The 20,176-nt window shown below is 44.2% G+C and overlaps 1 protein-coding gene across 1 annotated transcript in view; it reads left to right on the top strand.

The window, feature by feature from the left end:
• LOC136577981 (uncharacterized) overlaps positions 1 to 20,176 on the top strand; it is a 63,132-nt gene that overhangs the window by 37,761 nt on the left and 5,195 nt on the right. The window contains exons 7-9 of the mRNA XM_066577892.1: positions 6,903 to 7,214; positions 13,156 to 13,470; positions 15,237 to 15,545. Of these exons, the coding sequence (XP_066433989.1) occupies positions 6,903 to 7,214; positions 13,156 to 13,470; positions 15,237 to 15,545 (936 nt within the window). The remainder of the gene's footprint in view (positions 1 to 6,902; positions 7,215 to 13,155; positions 13,471 to 15,236; positions 15,546 to 20,176) is intronic.

Below are 20,176 nucleotides of genomic sequence, written 5' to 3'. Positions count from 1 at the left end.
AATAGATAAATGAAGACTAGAGATCATCCCGCAAAAAACAAGGCCTTCTAGAGCGCTGACAATGGAAAAATAACATTAATACGGCTCTTGGAAACAAAAAATAGACAATGTTCAGCGCCTCATCCGAAAAACACACACCGTCCAAATAGATAAGTATGTTGGCACTCACCTGCTGCCTAGCGAATCACCCCAATTGGGATATCCGCCGGCACCTAGTGTCCAAAGTGGCTTATCATCCTCCTCTCACCTAATCCCCATGGCTGGAGAGGCGGCCCGGGAAGGAAAGCCCATTGGATAACCAGGGCTTGATACAAATAGATATTCTTCCCTACGCTCCAAAGGTTAAAGGATTAGTATAGAACAAAGGGTCTGTCGGTTTATATAAAACCACTGTTTTATTCTTGCTACGCCTCTTGGCTCTTGGAATGTTGCGACACAAGAGCAAACCTTTAACCCCTTAAGGACCAGGCTGTTTTGTACCTTAAGGACCAGACACTTTTTAGGGATTTTACCCATGTGGTGGTTTTACTGCCCTATTTTGTTTCCTTTAGGTACCAAAATTATTTTTACTGCGTTTTTCTTTTCCTTGACATATAGGGACATTTATTTATTTTTTTAAATATCTGTTTCACTGACCGCTAAAAATCGCTGTTTTGGGGTTTTATTGGGGGTAAAATGCTAAAACAATGATTTTTTTAAAACATTTAGGGCTCATGTCCACGGGGAAAATATGATTTAGGATCCGCAGCGGATCTCCCGCATGCGGATCCGCATCCCATAGGGATGCATTGACCACCCGCGGGTACATAAATACCCGCGGATCGTCAATAAAAGTGATTTTAAAAAAAATGGAGCATGAAAAAATCTGGACCATGCTCCATTTTCATGCGGGTCTCCCGCGGGGACGGCTCCCGCGGGCTTCTATTGAAGCCTATGGAAACCGTCCGGATCCGCGGGAGACCTAAAATAGGAATTTAAAGCATTTACTCACCCGCAGCGGGCCGCGAAGCTCTGCTCTTCCTCACGGCCGCATCTCCCTTGCTTCGGCTCGGCGGATGTGCCCGGCGCATGCGCGCGGCACGTCGACGACGTGCCGGCGACGTGCCGCCAGCGTCAGGAATTCATCCGCCGGCCGAAAATGAAGATCCGGCCGTGAGGAACAGCTGACCTTTCCCGCCCGCGCCGGATAGGTAAATGCTTTTAAATTGCTATTTTCGGCGCTCATGTCCGCGGGGCAGGAGGGACCCGCTGCAGATTCTCCATTGAGAATCTGCAGCGGATCTGATTTTCCCCGTGGACATGAGGCCTTATAGTAATTTTTTTTACTTAGTGTATTTATGCTAAAATATATGGGATGGGGTTCCACTATTTGTTTCGGATGTTTTGATATATAGTACGTATGGTTTTGGTTTACAGGGTGCATACGGCAACGGTTTTGGTTGGTGCCGGCTGTCACATGACCCCCGTAGTGAAAGTTACATTGTGCTTTCACTTTCTAGTACATCGCGCTCATTGAGCACTGTGTACTCCGGGAAGAAAAAGGCAGGAAGGGTTAAAAAACCCTGCTGCCTTCTCCTCCGGGTTATCAGCTGTCACTAACAGCTGACAGACCATCCTGCCTCTAATTGATTGCAGAGCAGAAGGCTTAAAGCGCCGCCGTAATTTTACTATCGGCGGTGCTTTAACCCCTTAACGACCGGGCCATAGTGTTTTTACGTCCTCCCGAAGTGGGCTTTATTTTCTGAGGACGTAAAAACATGCATCCTACAGAGAATAAAGCCCCTCGGGCTCTGGACGTCACAGCTCCATGCTGTCATTGCCCGCAGGTAGCCGACAGCATGGAGCTGTCATCCCGGGCTGCAGGGACCTCCCCCCCCCCCCCGGTAATGCGATCGGCGCTATCCAATCGATAGCGCCGATTGCATAAAAGTGAAAAAAAAGTTTTTAAAAAGTTAAAGATTCAGCTGCACTGATGGATCGGATACATCAGGGCAGCTGAAATTACTTAACCGGGTCCGGCACGCTGCTCCCCGCTGTCCTGGTCCTCCGGGCCCCGAAGCCAGCCTTCTGCGCATGCGCGACAGGCGGCATTACATCAGCCGCATGCGCAGAAGGCCCGGTGGCGCGGGAAATTTAAAATCTCCTGGCTCCCGGCTACTGTAGCTAGCCGGGAGGCAGGAGATGTCAGCAGGGACCGCGGTGAGCTGTCCCCAGTACCGCGATCGCCGTTATCCAATGGATAACGGCGATCGCGGAAAAGTGAAGAAAGATGTTAAAAAAAAAAAAAGTTTCACCTCCCCTCATGGATCGGATCCATGAGGGAAGGTGAAAATACTCACCCCGCTTCCTCCATGTCCTCCAGCCGGTCTCGGGCCCCCCCGCTGGCTTCTGCTCATGCGCCGATGTGGTGCGCATGCGAAGAAGGCCGGCGAGCCCGGCAAATTCAAAATCTCTCTGCACCCGGCTGTCACAGATAGCCGAGTGCAGGGAAATATGACTGGGGGCCGCTGTATGTGGTTTCCAGTCATATGATCACCGTTATCCATCAGATAACGGTGATCATATAAAGTTAAAAAGTTTAAAAAAAAAAAAGTTAAAAGTTAAAAAAAGTTTATAAAGTTAAAATTTCATCTCCCCTTACGGATCGTATCCGTAAGGGGGGATGAAATTACGTACCCAAGGTCCCCGGATTTGTTCCCTGGTGGGATGTTGATCCGTGGACCTTACCCCAGATTCGGCGCATGCGCCCGTCAGCATGATGGCGGACGCATGCGCAAAAGTGAAAGATTGCCAAAGAAATTTAAAATCTCCCTGCTCCTGGCTACCAAAGAGATGTCACGGGGAGCCGCGGTATGCGGTTACTGGTTACGTGATCGTCGTTATCCAATGCATAATGGCGATCACGTAAAAGTTCTTAAAAAAGTGGAAGTTTCATCTCCCCTCACCAATGAGATCGGTGGGGGGAGATGAAACATCTTCTCGGAGGCTTCTGCATTTGAATCCACATGCGATTATCCTCCATGGACCCTTCCGGCTGCTGTGCATGCGCCCGCCGGCAAAATGCCGGACACATTCGCAGGAGCCGGGGAGCCCAGGAAATTTTAAATCTCCTTGCTTCCAGCGACCAACGGTCGCTGAGTGCTTGGAGCAGTGACCGCAGGCCTCGTTGAGCGGTCCCCGGTCACGTGATAAATTAGCGGTATAACATTAGGCCGGTCACACATGACCGGAGAGGAATTACGGGTTCTGCATGCGCTTGATCAGCGGTAATCCACGGATCAATCACATGCATTGGATTACACAATTCCCCCCAATTAGTGGCTCGGAATTACAGAATCCACTCGCAGAAACAGAACACGGCATGCTATATTTTACCGCGGATATCCGCGACCTAGAGCCCATTGTGCTCTATGACCGCGGATATACTCGCAGTCCATGTGCAAATACATTGTGTACGGGCTGCGTGTACCCGCGTCATCTCTAAGCGACAGCACGGGAAATATAAACAAACAACGGTGTACTGCGCATGACCGCCTGTGTGAGTAGGCAGTTATGCGCAGTACATTACGCGGCCGTACACAAGGTCACAGCCGAGCTCACAGCTGGAATCCGCTGCGGGTCTCCGCAAGCGGATTCTGCATACGGCCGTGTGAGCCCGGCGTTATTCAGACCGCTACCTGTAATCCGTAATTTACAAGAAGCCCCGGGAACGCTCGCCTTCCTGCAGTTCCAGGAGCAGCTTGTTGAGCGCCTTCTCTGTGAGACCGCTGCACCGCAGCAAGATTACAAAGCCTCACAGAGAGCCACTTTTTACACCCCATCCCTGCCGCTGAGGTTACGAAATACCCCCCAAAAAGCATGAGAGGAGGGGAAATACCCAGTTTTCTTGCCCCATGTGCCCAACCCAACCAGCCTCCGTAGTTACCCCTGTCTTCGGACATAAAAGTAATAATATAAAATGCGTTTTATCTAATATTTAGGGAATGCCAAAAAATGGGGATGGCGGGGGGGGGGATTATTTTTAGGAAGTCAATTTTTTTCCGTATAAGTGGGCAATGGGGCCTGGAATTTATTCAGTTGTACCCTGAAATCCAGCGGGCATTCCCTCCATTATGGGCCTAGCCATGTGTCCTGTAAGTAGATTAGGGCCACAATGGGTATGTTTCTGAACACGGGACAAACAGGGGTATCCATTTTGGGGTGAACGTCTTCATTCCTATGTACACTGTACAAAAAAAACTGTTTTTAAATTGAAACAATTGCCAAAAAAATGAAAATCATAATTTTTTCCTTCGGCTTGGCTTAGATTAATTCAAAAACTGTGAAGTCAAAAAAGTCATCGTACCACTATATAAATTTGTTAAGGGGTCTACTTTTCAAAATGGGGTCACTTGTAGGCGATCTCCATCGTTTTGGTCACTCAATGGCTCTACAAGTGTGCAATAAGGCCTAAATCTCCTTCTCTGTTCCGAAAGCCACCGGTTGCTCCTTTCATTTTGGGCCCAATTGTGCATACAGACGTAATACTAGGGCCACAATGGGTATGTTTCTGAGCACGGGACAAACAGGGGTATCCATTCTGGGGTGCAAATCCTCATTTTCATGTGTACTATAGAAAAAAGTCCTGTCTTTAAAATGACATATTTGCAAAAATATGAAATTTTAGTTTTTCTCTTCTAAATTGCATTGACTACTAAAAAAAAAAACTGTGAGGTTAAAATACTAATGACCCCCCTCAGTGAATACGTTAAGGGGTGTAGTTTTTAAAATGGGGTCACTTGTGGGGGTATCTATCATTTTGACTCCTATGAGCCTTTCCAATCTTGGCTTGGTGTAGGAAAACAAAATGTTCCTCAAAATGCTGAAAAGTAATGTTAAATTTGTACGTCTTCTAAATGGTTAAAAAAACGATAGCTTTTCCAATGTGCGCCCAAAATAAAGTAAACGGATGGAAATATAAATCTTAGCAAAAATTTCTATATTAGAGATGAGCGAACGTACTCGGTAAAGCACTACTCGTCCGAGTAATGTGCTTTATCCGAGTATCTCTCAGCTCGTCCTGAAAGATTCGGGGAGCTGCAGGGGAGAGCGGGGAGGAACGGAGGGGAGATCTCTCTCTCCTTCTCTCCCGCCCGCTCTCCCCTGCTCCCCGTCGCAACTCACCTGTCAGCAGCGGTGCGCCCCGAATCTTTCAGGACGAGCTGAGAGATACTCGGATAAAGCACATTACTCGGACGAGTAGTGCTTTACCGAGTACGTTCGCTCATCTCTATATATTATGTTTGCACATATTTGAGATATTGCAGTTGGAAATGTGAGAAAAATGACGATTTTTTTCAAAATGTTCCCAATTTTGGCGCTTTTAATAAATAAACACAAATTCTATCGGTCCTTTTTTTTCCGCCTAAATGAAGTACAACATGTGGCGAAAAAACAATGTCAGAATCGCTTGGATATGCAAAACCTTTCTGGTGTTTTTCCATGTTAAAGTGACACATGTCAGATTTGCAAAATTTGGCCTGGTCATTAAGGTGCAAACAGGCTTGGTCACTAAGGGGTTAAGCCTAGGACCAGGCGCCGTATATTTATCACGCCTGGTCCTTAATGGGTTAGCAAAACATAAAAAATTGCATACATTTGGTATCGCCGGAATCGTGCCGACTCAGAGAATAACGTTATCACAATATTTATTTTGAACACTGAACGCCGTAAAAATGAAATCCAAAAAAAAAATGGCAGAATTTATTTTTTTCTCCCCAATCTCTGCAATACATTATATATATCCAAAAATGATGCAATCAAAAAGTACAACTTGTCCCACAAAAAACAAGCCCTCATATGGCTGTCAATGGGGAAATGATAAAGTTATGGCTCTTGGAACGCCACTGGAAAATTAGTTGAAATTGAATGATTGGCCCATTTAAAAAACCTGCTCTGGTGAGTCTGACTGGGTGGTAAGAAACCCGCCACTGAAGAGGTTAAAGGGGCGTCCCGCCAGAGTAAATTATTCCCCATGCACAGGATTGATTGGGTTCTGACAAGTGAGGCTCCCATCAATCTCAAGAATGGCCATCTGGAGCGCTCCTGAATGAGTAGTAGTCACACATGTGCATTACAGCTCCATTCATTTCTATAGGATCGTTGCAGACAGCCAAGTTCAAGCCCTCGGCTAACTCTGGTATTTTCGTTGAAAATAATGCAGCTTCAATGCGCATGTGTGACCGCTACTTTGTTTATTGAGGGGCATTCTTAGGATCGGTGAACAGCAAGTTATCCCCTATTCCGTGGATAGGGCATAAAGAGATAACATACTTTGGTGGGACGAGTTAAGCATCACACAAAAACTATCTTTGCTCTGCAAGAGTCTACTAATAGTGGGAATGTTCAGCTTCTGTAATAGATTCTACAATCCATTTATTAGGCCCATTGCACATGGGCGTATTTGGACTGCAGGATCCAGAGCGAGCTTTCGCCTCCGGATCCCGCGGCAAATTCTCCCCTTAGACATGGTTTGCAAAAAGCTTTCCTATGCCCACAAGTGGAAATCAATGCGATTTTCCGCTTGCGGGGGCAAAATCGCAGCATGTCTTATTCTAGTGCAAGCCTCGCATGGACAGCTTCCATTGCAGTCAATGGAAGCCGTCTATCCCACAAAAAGTCGCCGCAGATCCGTGTCATCACCAGCGCGATGGCGTGTCATTCTTTGCACTGTGCACGTGCGGTGGTGCGCCAGACGGTACATCCTCAGAGCAGAGAGAAGACAACGTGACAGGTATGTGGGGGTTACTGCTAGGGTACAGGGTCTGATTCCGCTGTGAGATCTCAGTCAAAAATCTGACCCAGCTGTGTGCATTCGGCCTTGCTATAACTCATGTGACATGTGGCTATGCTTCACATTTCAGTAAAGCCCAGGCTGTCACAGCCGGTGATGAGAAGTCTGTGTATCTCCGGGAAGATGAAGTATTTGCTCAACTTGGAGAACTTTTATCCTAAAAGCATCAGGATTACATGGAGGTGCGGAGTGGGAGGATCAGAAGACGTCATATCATCCACTGAGTCATTGGCCGATAATCCTGACAGAACCTACAACATCTCCAGTGAGGTCCGAATCACAGAGGATCGTCACAAGGATCCAGGATTCACAGTACGAGTGACGTGGGAACATGAATCTATGGAGAGCCCGGAATCCAGGGAGCTGTCTATCAGAGATTCAGGTGAGGAGCGGGATGTTACCTCCTCGCTGACCTCTAATACTGTTATATATGGAGAGCCTGGAATCCAGGGAGCTGTCTATCAGAGATTCAGGTGAGAAGCGGGATGTTACCTCCTCGCTGACCCCTAATACTATTCTATATAGAGAGCCTGGAATCCAGGGAGCTGTCTATCAGAGATTCAGGTGAGGAGCGGGATGTTACCCCCTCGCTGACCCCTAATACTGTTATATATGGAGACCCTGGAATCCAGAGAGCTGTCTATCAGAGATTCAGGTGAGGAGCGGGATGTTACCTCCTCGCTGACCTCTAATACTGTTATATGTGGAGAGCCTGGAATCCAGGGAGCTGTCTATCAGAGATTCAGGTGAGGAGCAGCATGTTACCTCCTCGCTGACCCCTAATACTGTTATATATGGAGAGCCCAGAATCCCGGGAGCTGTCTATCAGAGATTCAAGTGAGGAGCGGGATGTTACCTCCTCGCTGACCTCTAATACTGTTATATATGGAGAGCCCGGAATCCAGGGAGCTGTCTATCAGAGATTCAGGTGAGGAGCAGGATGTTACCTCCTCGCTGACCCCTAATACTGTTATATATGGAGAGACCAGAATCCAGGGAACTGTCTATCAGAGATTCAGGTGAGGAGTGGGATGTTACCTCCTCGCTGACCCCTAATACTGTTATATATGGAGATCCCGGAATCCAGGGAGCTGTCTATCAGAGATTCAGGTGAGGAGCGGGATGTTACCTCCTCGCTGACCTCTAATACTATTGCATTTTATATAATAGGGTGTACATTTTATCACTGTGCTCTTAAAGTCTTGTGGTCGAATTTGACAGCAACATACACTGAACAGCCCCCTCATTAGCTTCTGGCCCTCTAATGATTTGTGCTCCCCTGTATGGAAATTCTCCCCGTGATCCTGGAGTGCAGCATAAAATCACGAGATAAGTTTTCTGTGGATCAGTTTCCATGTAAATCCACATTAGGCCTCATGTCCACGGCACGTGCAGATTTTTCATGCGGATTTCCGCAGCGGATGCACTGCGAGTCATCAAATAGATTTTTTTATAGCTGGCGGGAGATCGTGGATTGCGTTTTTTTTTGCGCAGATGTACTGCGGGTCATCGGCGCAGAAAAAAACTGATCCGTAGTAAAATTGAGCATGCTACAATTTATTATCCATTCGTGGCATTCGCAAATCAAATAAAAACAAATCCGCAGGCCTTAAATAAAATAAGGACACTCAGTGCTTCCCTATGGGTGGCTTGATTTGCAGATCTCGTGCGCAGGTGCCACACGCGGATTCTGCTAATCAAGTCCGCCCATAAACATAGGGCCTTAGATGGGAAAATCCAGCGATCTGTGCGACTTCCAACATTCCAACAAGTTCAGGTCATCGAAGCTAGACTAGTTGGAGCCAGGATTTCACCGCCAACCGCGTGGGGTTTTCTCGTGTAATGCTGTGGAGGGCATACCAAGAATGGCATGAGTCAGGAAAAATATCCAGCGAAAGGGGATAGTAACATAGTATGTTAGGCTGAAGCGAGACAATGTCCATCTAGTTCAGCCTGTTTCCACCCCCCACTCTCCCCTTGTTGGTCCAGAGGAAGGAAAAAAAAAACAATGAGGCAGAAGCCAATTTAGCCCATTGGGGGAAAAAAATCCTTCCCGACACTAGTGGCAGTTAGAATAATTTTTGGATCAAGGATTTGAAAGTTCCTACCTGACTCAAAGACCTAAAAAAAAAAAAAAAAGACCTGGATTAACAACCCCGTTGGTTAGTTAATGTCTATATTCTGTAACGTCATAGCGCTCTAGAAAGGCATCTAGTCCCCTCTTAAACTCCTCAATGGATTTTGCCATCACCATGTCCTCAGGCGAAGAGTTGCACAGTCTAACTGCTCTTACAGTAAAGAACCCACTTCTATGTTGGTGATGAAACCTTCTTTCCTCTAGATGTAAAAGACGCCCTCTTGTTACCGTCGCAGTCCTGGATATAAACAGATCATGGAAAAGATCCTTGTATTGTCCCCTAATGTATTCATGCATAGTTATTTGATCGCCCCTTAACCGTCTTTTTTTTCCAGAGTGAATAATCCCAATTTTGATGTGTGTTAGGGGAATTTCAAAGCAATTCCATACAGTGTTTCTTTACCTGCTACAAATTATATGTGAGAAGTCTGTGTACACAAATCACTGACACATGACACCAGCTAGTATCATATGACAATGAAGCTCTTCTACTTTATTCACATCATCATGATACAAATATACCCTAGATGACGCAGCATCAGAAATACATGTCCCTTGAAATCTTAAGAACTCATGATTGGCTCTAGGTGCTAATGGTTTAACATATGCTAACGCTTTAAGGTGTGCGTTACTAGTAAACATGTGATTCCTAAGAAAAGAAACTTAGAATGGAGAATAGATTTATTCTGTGTTTATTGTTCTAATAGCTTCTCTTCGAATAGAGGGGGTCAGAATCTGCTATCTCAGTATGTGCCAGCATCTAATACATTTCAGTGTATAACTTGAACAAGTTAACGTTTAGATGCTAGCTATTCACTAAGAAGGAAGATACACCAATATCTATCTATCTATCTCTCTATCTATCTATCTATGTTTGTTTGCATAGGGTGATGTGAGAAACATGTGACAATTATATACAATACTAGCTGATATACCCGGCTTCGCCCGAGTTAATTTTTTACTGGTGTTTATCTGGTGTTCACACGGAAAATCTTATGAAGTCGTGGTTACTTTAGAGATACTGAGGAAAAACATATGTTCACCATTTTGCATAGTTCTCTGCGTTACCCAGAAAACACCACGTGGAGGTAACCATGCGACATTTCCTTTATATAAAATGACGTCACGAAGTGAGAGAATTAGATTACGTACATAAAATTTGGACACTAATTCTTTTGCGCTTAGAATTGAATAATCAAGTTGGGATCTATTAGCTTTTCCTATTTATGACACAATCAATGCTTGTGCCAAATTTCATGTTTCTATGACATCGGGAAGTGAGAAAATTACATTCCGTACGTAAAATTTGGACGCTCATTCTTTTGCGCATAGAATTGAATAATGGAGTTGGGACCCATTAGCTTTTCCTATTTATGACATAATCAATGCTCGTGCCAAATTTCCCGTTTCTATGACACCGGAAAGTGAGAAAATTACATTCCGCACGTAAAATTTGGACGCTCATTCTTTTGCGCATAGAATTTAATAATGGAGTTGGGACCCATTAGCTTTTCCTATTTATGACATAATCAATGCTCGTGCCAAATTTCCCGTTTCTATGACAACGGAAAGTGAGAAAATTACATTCTGCACGTAAAATTTGGACGCTAATTCTTTTGCGCATAGAATTGAATAATGGAGTTGGGACCCATTAGCTTTTCCTATTTATGGCATAATCAATGCTCGTGCCAAATTTCCCGTTTCTATGACACCGGAAAGTGAGAAAATTACATTCCGCACGTAAAATTTGGACGCTAATTCTTTTGCGCATAGAATTGAATAATGGAGTTGGGACCCATTAGCTTTTCCTATTTATGACATAATCAATGCTCGTGCCAAATTTCCCGTTTCTATGACTCCGGAAAGTGAAGAAATTACATTCCGCACGTAAAATTTGGACGCTAATTCTTTTGCGCATAGAATTGAATAATGGAGTTGGGACCCATTAGCTTTTCCTATTTATGACAAAATCAATGCTCGTGCCAAATTTCCTGTTTCTATGACACCGGAAAGTAAGAAAATTACATTCTGCATGTAAAATTTGCACGCTAATTCTTTTGCGCATAGAATTGAATAATGGAGTTGGGACCCAATAGCTTTTCCTATTTATGACATAATCAATGCTCGTGCCAAATTCCCTGTTTCTATGACACCGGAAAGTGAAAAAAATTACATTCCGCGTGTAAAATTTGGACGCTAATTCTTTTGCGCATAGAATTGAATAATCGAGTTGGGACCCATTAGCTTTTCCTATTTATGACATATTCAATGCCCGTGCCAAATTTTAAGTTTCTATGACATTGGGAAGTGAGAGATTTAGATTATGTACGTTAAATTTCGATGCCAATTCTTTTGCGCTAGAATTGAATAATCGAGTTGGGACCCAATTACTTTTCCTATTTTGGAGATAATCTATGCTTGCGCCAAAATTCATGTTTCTACGACATCGGGAAGTTGGAGAACTTTTGGTGAGTCAGTGAGGGCTTTCGTCTTTATATATATATAGATAATACATGTATTATTACTATAACATGGGTATTCCTGTCCTCCCATTCTGTTTATTGATTTTGTTGCCCATCTTTGAACCCCCTCAAGCACTCCAACATCTTCCCTGAGCATCAGTGTCTAGAACTGTACACAGTATATCCGGCAAAAGGGGAACCTGTGAACAGAAACAACTTATCTCCGAAAGGAGTCAGAGGAGGATGTCCGAAATCGCCCTGACTAACAGACAGCGCAAAGTCAGGAGCAGCCAAATACAACTATGGTGCTCAAATAAACGTGTCTGAATGCATAGCATCGTGCGAGATTTGTGCGTTGCGAGACGCACAAATATGAAAGCCATTCTTTTGAATGGCTTCATTCACATTAGCGATATTTTCCTGCTTGGCACCGCAATATGATGCTATGCAAGAAACACATCGCAGCCTGACCTAACTTTTTGCAAGATCGCCCATCGTTGTCAGTGAGGTCAGCAGCAGCCGCGCCAACCCCATTGAATGCGATGGAAGAACTCCTGCCGTGGCTGTGACAGCTGCACTGGGGAATTCCTTCACATAAAGAAGCCTCTCATCCATGGGGCTTTCACATGGTGGGGAGCTCGATATCTGGCTGTGCATCACAGCCTGATATCACACTCGCCAGTATGAAGGATCCCTTACTCATCGTTCCTTAGCACAGATGGGCTATAAGGGCTCCCACCCACTAGCGTTTTTTTACTGCGAAATTCGCAGCGTTTTTTTTTTTCTGCAGGGGTCTTTGGGCTATGGGAGTTGTAAAGCTAAAATCGCGATTTCGCGGTAAATCGCGATTTTGCGCGATCGCGATTTTAGCTTTACAAGTCCCATAGACCCCCTGTAGAAAAAAAAAACGTGCGAATTTCGCAGTGAAAAAAAAACGCTAGTGGGTGGGCGCCCTAAGGGCGCCCACCCACTGGCGTTTGCGATTTTCGTGCGTGAAAACCGCAGCGTTTTTGCCGCGTTTTTGCCGCGTTTTCCGTGCGTTTTTCACGGCGTTTTCGCGGCTTTTTCGCGCCTTTTCCATTAATTTCCATTGACATTCATGGGTGCATTAGGAGAAAAATAAGGACACATATGCAACTGACAGTTCCTATGTTAAAAATCGCAACGCACCGCAAAAAAAAACGCCAGTGGACAGGAGTACATTCAATTCTAATTGCTCTTGAGAAAAAACGCAAAACGCAAAGAAAAAAAAATCGCCAGTGGGTGGGCGCCCTAAGAGTGAGACTCCAGTGTGCAAAAACTGGCAAAAAAAGAATTACTGAGCAGGGAAAAACATTGCCAGGTTTAGATGAGTCCAAATTTCTGTTTCTCCATGCTGATAGGAGGTCAAAATTTGGTGTAAGCAGCATGAATCGATGACCCCTTTCTATCAGCTGCACATTATATGCCAGCAACTCCATCTAATCTGTGGCAACTACATGAAGTTTCCTGTCCGCAGGGGCCGATATTCCTGCAGAACGATTACACCACAATAAACTGCTGCGGTTCTGAAAGTCAGAGGAGGTGCAACGTGCTGCTAGATGAGGTCTCTAATAAAGAGGCCAGTCCGTGTATATCTGCTGGAGAACACTGCATCTGCTAACTTACAGAAATGTGTAATAATTTTGTATTGTCTGTTCTGAAGGTTTTTTAGAATTATTTCTCCGTCCTTTTCTGTTCTATAGATTACAGATGGCGTCCGGTTGTAGAAGAGCTTCAGATTCCCCGTCTAGTTCACGGCGTCCCAACCGTCCTGCAGTGTGATATCTCGGGGTATTTCCCAGATGCAATCACTGTGACATGGCAGAGACTTGTTGAATTTAACATCTACGAGGAAGCCAACAGTGCTGTTAACCAGAGTGTGACGAAGGATAACACCTACAGCTGTACCGCCCATCTGACCATCACTCCCACACCGGGGGAAAAATATATATGTGTGGTGAACCATCCCGCCCTGGAGAAACCCATAGAGAGAAGCACAGGGAGGCTACAAGTCATCGGTGAGTATATATACATTTATAGAAATACATAGCTGCCTCCAGCTTTATGAAAAAGGATCAGTTTTATTCATTGACTTTTGGTAAATGAAGGTAAACAGTAAAATATTTATCCTTCAGAGTGTAAATCAGAACACAATCCGAGAGTACAAATCTAGTACTACAACAGGTGCCATACAGAAAAGATAAGGGGATCCGCAGAACTCAATGCTCCGGAAGGAGGCGGCACGGCCATTAACCATGAACAGTTAGTAACCACATAGATCATTAATGAGCCACAGCAAGCTAGAGCTCTCAGCCACACAACGGTTGTGTGATGAATGATCCTGGGACTGTACTCTTGGGGCATGCTCACACGGGGCGGATTTCCTCTTCGAATCCTTCGGCATTTACAGCAGCGGTAAAGGAGACCTTGTCCTCTCTCTGTGGAAAGGATGCGCACAAAACCTGTGCGGAAATTGACATTCGGTGTGGAATTTAAATCCGCAGCATATCCGTTTTAGGATTGGATACATTATGGAGTCCACCTCTTCCCAAGGAGGGGGTGAATTCCACAGCAAAATCCATGTTAAAAACTATGTCAAAATCCGCATCAAATGTCACAGATTTTGATGCAGACTTTCAGCTGTGGATCTGCTGCAGAATCTCCACTGCAGACATTTCATGTCAAATCCGCCCCGTGTGAGCATCTCCTTAGCATGACTTCACACACAGCATTTGTTGGAGACCACATTTCCAGATTTTGATGCCGTTTTCTGAGCCAAATCCAGAGATAGATCCAGCAGGAAGGAGACGTTTACATCCTCCCTTTATACTTCTCATTCTTTTTTAATCCACTTCTGGCTTTGGCTCAAAAAACTGCATCAAAAACAAGTATGTTTTCCAGAAATGCTGTGTGTGAAGCCACCTTACAGAGGGACAGAGCTGTGAAAGCCACCAAGACAGAAAACAAGCGGTGAGTTCGCAGGTGATATAATTTTTATGCGTGGGCATAACTCAGCAAAGTACCTCTGTGCAGTGATCTCAGCTATGAACGGCTGCACAGGAAAAGCCTGTAGTGTAAACTGGTACCCGTTTAGAACTTTTAGGTATGGCGCTCCCTCTCTCTGATGACGGGGCTCACCCCTCTCACATCCACACTCCAAACACTGTGGGATGTCGCTCTTCTTCCTCCATCTTCACCTACATGGAAGCTAAAGGTGCTTCCATGCGGCTCTGTGTTAGCGCTCTCTGAAGACAAGATGGTAGATGGTTTTCCAGCTCTCAAACATTCCTATTTATACCTTCATTCACACCACATGACATGACAAACTGATACATATACATGCAGACAATGATTTTATTACTGTTAACCTCTCAAACGCTGCAGCTGTGCAACACACACACACTGGATATAACAAGACAGGCTTTGCACAGTGCCTCCACATAGGACAACACATGTATGACATTTATGGAGGGGACCAGGATGGTATTCTGGGACACTACACATGCATAGAAAATAAAACCTATTGATTTCAATGGGTTCATTCACAAGCGCGTATATGGCATTCACAATTTTGCCGTGCAAGAAAAAACGCAGTGTGCTCCATTTGTGCAGAGAATGAATAGATCTTGGAAGCATTAAACTAATTAGTTATTTTAGTGGCTGAGAGCGCCGGTGCATGTTTTTTTTTTTAATGCGCAAAAAACATTAAAAACAGCTATTTTGCACGCAAATGTACATTCACTAGTATGAATCTGGCCTAAGACTCCTGCTTCTTCTCTTCCAGCTGCACCCCAGATGTTGGCGCCCATAGAGATCACTATGGCAGATTCATCTCGTGTTCAGTTCACTCTGAATCTACAGAAGTTTTACCCTAAATATCTAAAAATCTCTTGGAGCCAGGAATATATGTCTAGGGAACGTGAATTATCACCTGAGCAAACCTTCACAACACAAGATGATGGGCTCACATATGACGTCACCAGCGCTGTCCGGATTGCTGAACATGCATTCAATGATCCACATATGAGAATCTCTGTAGTGTGGAAACACGAGGGTATGGAGACCCCGGAGACCAGATCACTAAGTATGAGAGGTAAACTACACCTAAATGTTCATCTATCTGCACAATTACATTATAGAAATCATCTCCTGGAACGGAATGTAGAAGTATAAACCTTATATAAATATAAAACTTCCTAAGCGATCCAATAAACCTACGTCTATATTCTTACACATTTCAAGCCCGCACAGCTCTGACTCATGGCACAATGGTGTTTGTAACCCACCACCTTTTTAAGGCATAAATGCACCAATAGAAACATAAAATAATGGTCACCTGACAGCTCATGGAAACACCTGAAGCAAATAATCAGCAGTAAAAGCCAATGCACTGGAATATCTGATACAGGGACGATCCAGCAGGGAAAACACCAGGCAAGTGCCAATAATACACCGATAATCCATCTTAGTAAGAACATATATTGTCTATCATTAATAAGCAGATACTACTTACCCCAAAAGGTGAGTACAGCTTTAATCATGACAAGATGGGAAAACCAGTAATACCGACACCATGTCGTCTGCTTCATCTTGCAAAATTCCGATGAGCGCACATGTTCAACCCAGACATATGTCAAAGCGTAAATCGGAACTAGTAAAGGAGCGTCACATGTCCCCATAGGGTGGCAGTACAAAAGCTGAGCGTGCGTCGATATCTATTAACCCCACACCTAAACCGGGGCCAATGAAAGGGCAACAAGACAATGGCATAGAAACTAGTACGCTGCGAGTTACATAGAGAGAAATAGCCTTACCAGCTGCTTTGCACCGCATTTAATACGGTTAACCCCTGCAGGGTGTACAGTTACATTCTGCAGGTTTGTGGGTGATTGCGGGTCGATCCATTACAATGCGGGTGATGGCTGATTCTTACAGCTGAAACCTTCCAGCAGCAGCTCTGATAAGCTGTGCCGCTCATCGGAGCTGTTAACCCTTTAAATGCCATTGTCAATTCTGACAGCAGCATTTAAATGCTCCGACCGATGTTCGGGGGTCACTGTGCGGTTGTCATGGCAGCTGCCAGCATTCTGAAAGGCCCCAGGGCTGCCATTGCAGAGTGCCTATCAAGGCATGATTTAAAAAAAAGTTAAAATAAGTTTTATAAGGTTTTACTAATTATTAAAAAAAGTAATAAAAGTTTAAAAAAGAACCCTTTTGCGATATTTAATAAAATAATCTAAATAATAAAACAAAAAAACATTTGATATCTCTGCGTCCGTAAAAGTCCTAGCACTGCCCACACTTATGCCCCTGGAGGCTGCTCTTACTGGGCTGTAAATCAGGTGAGGGAACACAAAGGAATCCAGTGATTCACGCAGCAGTGTACTACAGTCCGCTAGCTTCAGCAGGTGCATCTCCAACCAGAGAGGGGAGGGCACACTGACAGCTCTGGCAAGAGGAGTGTAAACTACTACTATTGCCAGAGAACTCTGACCCACATTACCCAGCCAACACCCTAGCTGCTGCAGAACCTCTTATACAAAACAGATGTGTATGCCGACAGCAACCGAGAAGATATAGATATATATATAAAGACGAAAGCCCTAACTGACTCACTGACTGACTGACTCACTGACTGACTGACTCGCCACTAATTCTCCAACTTCCCGATGTCGCAGAAACATAAAATTTGGTAAGAGCATAGACTATGTCCAAAATAGGAAAAGTAAAGAGGTCCCAACTCGATTATTCAATTCTAGCGCAAAAGAATTGGCATCCAAATTTTACGTACGGAATCTAATTTTCTCACTTCTTGGTGTAATAGAAAGTTGAAATTTGGCACGAGCATTGATTGTGTCATAAATAGGAAAAGCTAATGGGTCCCAACTTGATTATTCAATTCTAAGCAAAAACGAATTAACATCCAAATTTTAAGTACGGAATCTAATTCTCCAACTTTCCAATGTCATAGAAATTTGAAATTTTGCACGAGCATTGATTATGTCATAAATAGGAAAAGTTAATGGGTCCCAACTCGATTATTCAAATCTAAGCGCCAAAGAATTAGCGTCCAAATTTTACGTACGGAATCTAATTCTCTCACTTCCCGGTGACATAGAAACTCGAAATTTGGCACGAGCATTGATTATGTCATAAATAGGAAAAGCTAATGGGTCCCAATTCGATTATTCAATTCTAAGCGCAAAAGAATTAGCGTCCAAATTTTACGTACAGAATCTAATTTTATCACTTCTTGGTGTAATAGAAAGTTGAAATTTGCCACGAGCATTGATTATGTCATAAATAGGAAAAGCTAATAGGTCCCAACTCGATTATTCAATTCTAAGTGCAAAAGAATTAGCGTCCAAATTTTAAGTACGGAATGTAATTCTCTCACTTTCCCGTGCCATAGAAACTCGAAATTTGGCAGGAGCATTGATTATGTCATAAATAGAAAAAGTTATTGGGTCCTAACTCGATTATTCAATTCTATGCGCAAAAGAATTAACATCCAAATTTTACATACATAATCTAATTCTCTCACTTCCCGATGTCATAAAAACGTAAAATTTGGCACGAGCATTGATTATTATATAATAAATAGGAAAAGTTAATGGGTCCCAACTCGATTGTTCAATTCTAAGCGCAAAAGAATTAGCGTCCACATTTTACGTACGAAATCTAATTCTCTCACTTCTTGGTGTCATAGAAACTTGAGATTTGGCAGGAGCATTCTCTCTCCAATAGAATAGATTGTATTTCTTATGGATGAGTTGAGAGATCTGAAGCTTGCTTGGAAGGAGTCGCTAAGGGCCACTACCATGTTTTTAATGAACGCTTCTGAAGCCGGCTGAGATGACGATGGTAGGGCCGTTATGAATTTATGTAGGGATTCTGGTTGATTGTCAAGGGCGCTCTCTTCATCTGTTCTAGGACGCTGTTTCAGCGGACTATCCGACGGGGAGAACGATGTATATTGGGACCCCTGCTTTGTATGCACAGATGAGGTAGCAGCCATTTTGATATGAGCTTGTGTGGGGGGTTTCTGCCTTTTTCCTCCTGTTAGCATATGGGGTGAGCTGTGGGGGTTGGCAGGTAGCAAATCTCCTGCTTCAAAGTCCTGTATAGGAGCTTTAACTTGCTCTGGCCGGGGCTGCTGTGTGGGTGAAACACCTGAATCTATCACATCTTTATGTTGGTGGCCATGTTTTGTGGAGACTGTACGGCCTCCGCCATTTTAGTGTGAGGATGTATTGGGGGACTCTGTCTGTCTCTGTCTCTCTGGTCATGAGGGGAGGGTGAAGATTCCTCACTCACCGAGTCCTGCAGTTCCCGGTCCAGAGGGCGGCTTTCTGCAGGGTCCGTTTCAGTGTCGGCATTCTCCTCTCCTCTGTGCGCTGATTCCGAGACAGGGGAGGCCGGGAGGCTGTCGGCTCTCATGCGCGGGACCTCCGACGGGAGGAAGAACTCCTCTAAGCGTCTCGGTTGAGACCGGGAGGGACGTCGGCGTGTCATCTCCGAAGCAGGGAGGACCGGAGGACTCGCTGTGGCTTTGCAGGTAAGCGGAGGGCTGCTTTTTTAGTTGGTTTCGTGGTGGTAACAGCCGGAGCGCGGAGATTATGCTGCCATCTTTCAGCTCGGCTAGGCCACGCCCCATTTGGCAGGAGCATTGATTGTGTCATACATATGAAAAGCTAATGGGTCCCAACTCGATTATTCAATTCTAAGCGCAAAAGAATTAGCATCCAAATTTTACATACGGAATCTAATTCTCTCACTTCCCAGTGTCATAGAAACGTGAAATTTGGCACAGGCATTGATTATGTCATAAATAGGAAAAGTTGATGGGTCCCTACTCGATTATTTAATTCTAAGCGCAAAAGAATTAGCGTCCAAATTTTATGTACGGAATATAATTCTCTCACTTTCTGGTGTCATAGAAATTTAAAATTTGGCATGGGCATTGATTATGTCATAAATAGGAAAAGCTAATGGGTCCCAACTCGATTATTCAATTATAAGCGCAAAACAATTAACGTCCAAATTTTACGTACGGAATCTAATTCTTTCACTTCCTGAAGTCATAGAAACTTGAAATTTGTCACAGGCATTGATTATGTCATAAATTGGAAAAGTTAATGGGTCCCAACATGATTATTGAATTCTAAGCGCCAAAAAACTAGCGTCCAAATTTTACATATGTAATCTAATTCTCTCACTTCCTGATGTCATTTTATATAAAGGAAATGTCGCATGGTTATCTCCACATGGTGTTTCCTGGGTAACGCAAAGAACCATGCAAAATGGTGAACATATTTTTTTCCCGGTATTTCTAAAGTAACCACGACTTCATAAGATTTTCCGTGTGAACACCAGATAAACACCAGTACCAAATTAACTGGGGCGAAGCCGGGTATATCAGCTAGTACATATATATGCGAAAGCCCTCACTGACTCGCCACTAATTCTCTAACTTCCCAATGTCGTGCAAACATGAAATTTGGCAGGAGCATTCTCTAGGTCCTAAATATGAAAACTAAAGTGGTCACAACTTGATTATTCAATGCTAAGTGCATATGTAAGTGCACCCCTATGTAATGTAACGTTCCAGTGCCCTACAAGCCTGAAATTTTGGCACAAGCCTTCTTTGGGGTCCTAAATAAGAAAAGTAAAGGGGTCACAAATCGATTTTTCAATGCTAATTGCAAAAGTAACTGCACCCCT

The sequence above is a fragment of the Eleutherodactylus coqui genome, chromosome 8 (genome assembly GCF_035609145.1).
Source record: "Eleutherodactylus coqui strain aEleCoq1 chromosome 8, aEleCoq1.hap1, whole genome shotgun sequence".
NCBI classification, from domain to species: Eukaryota; Metazoa; Chordata; class Amphibia; order Anura; family Eleutherodactylidae; genus Eleutherodactylus; species Eleutherodactylus coqui.
Note: the sequence above shows the minus strand (reverse complement) of the source record. Positions and strands in the feature narration are given on the sequence as shown.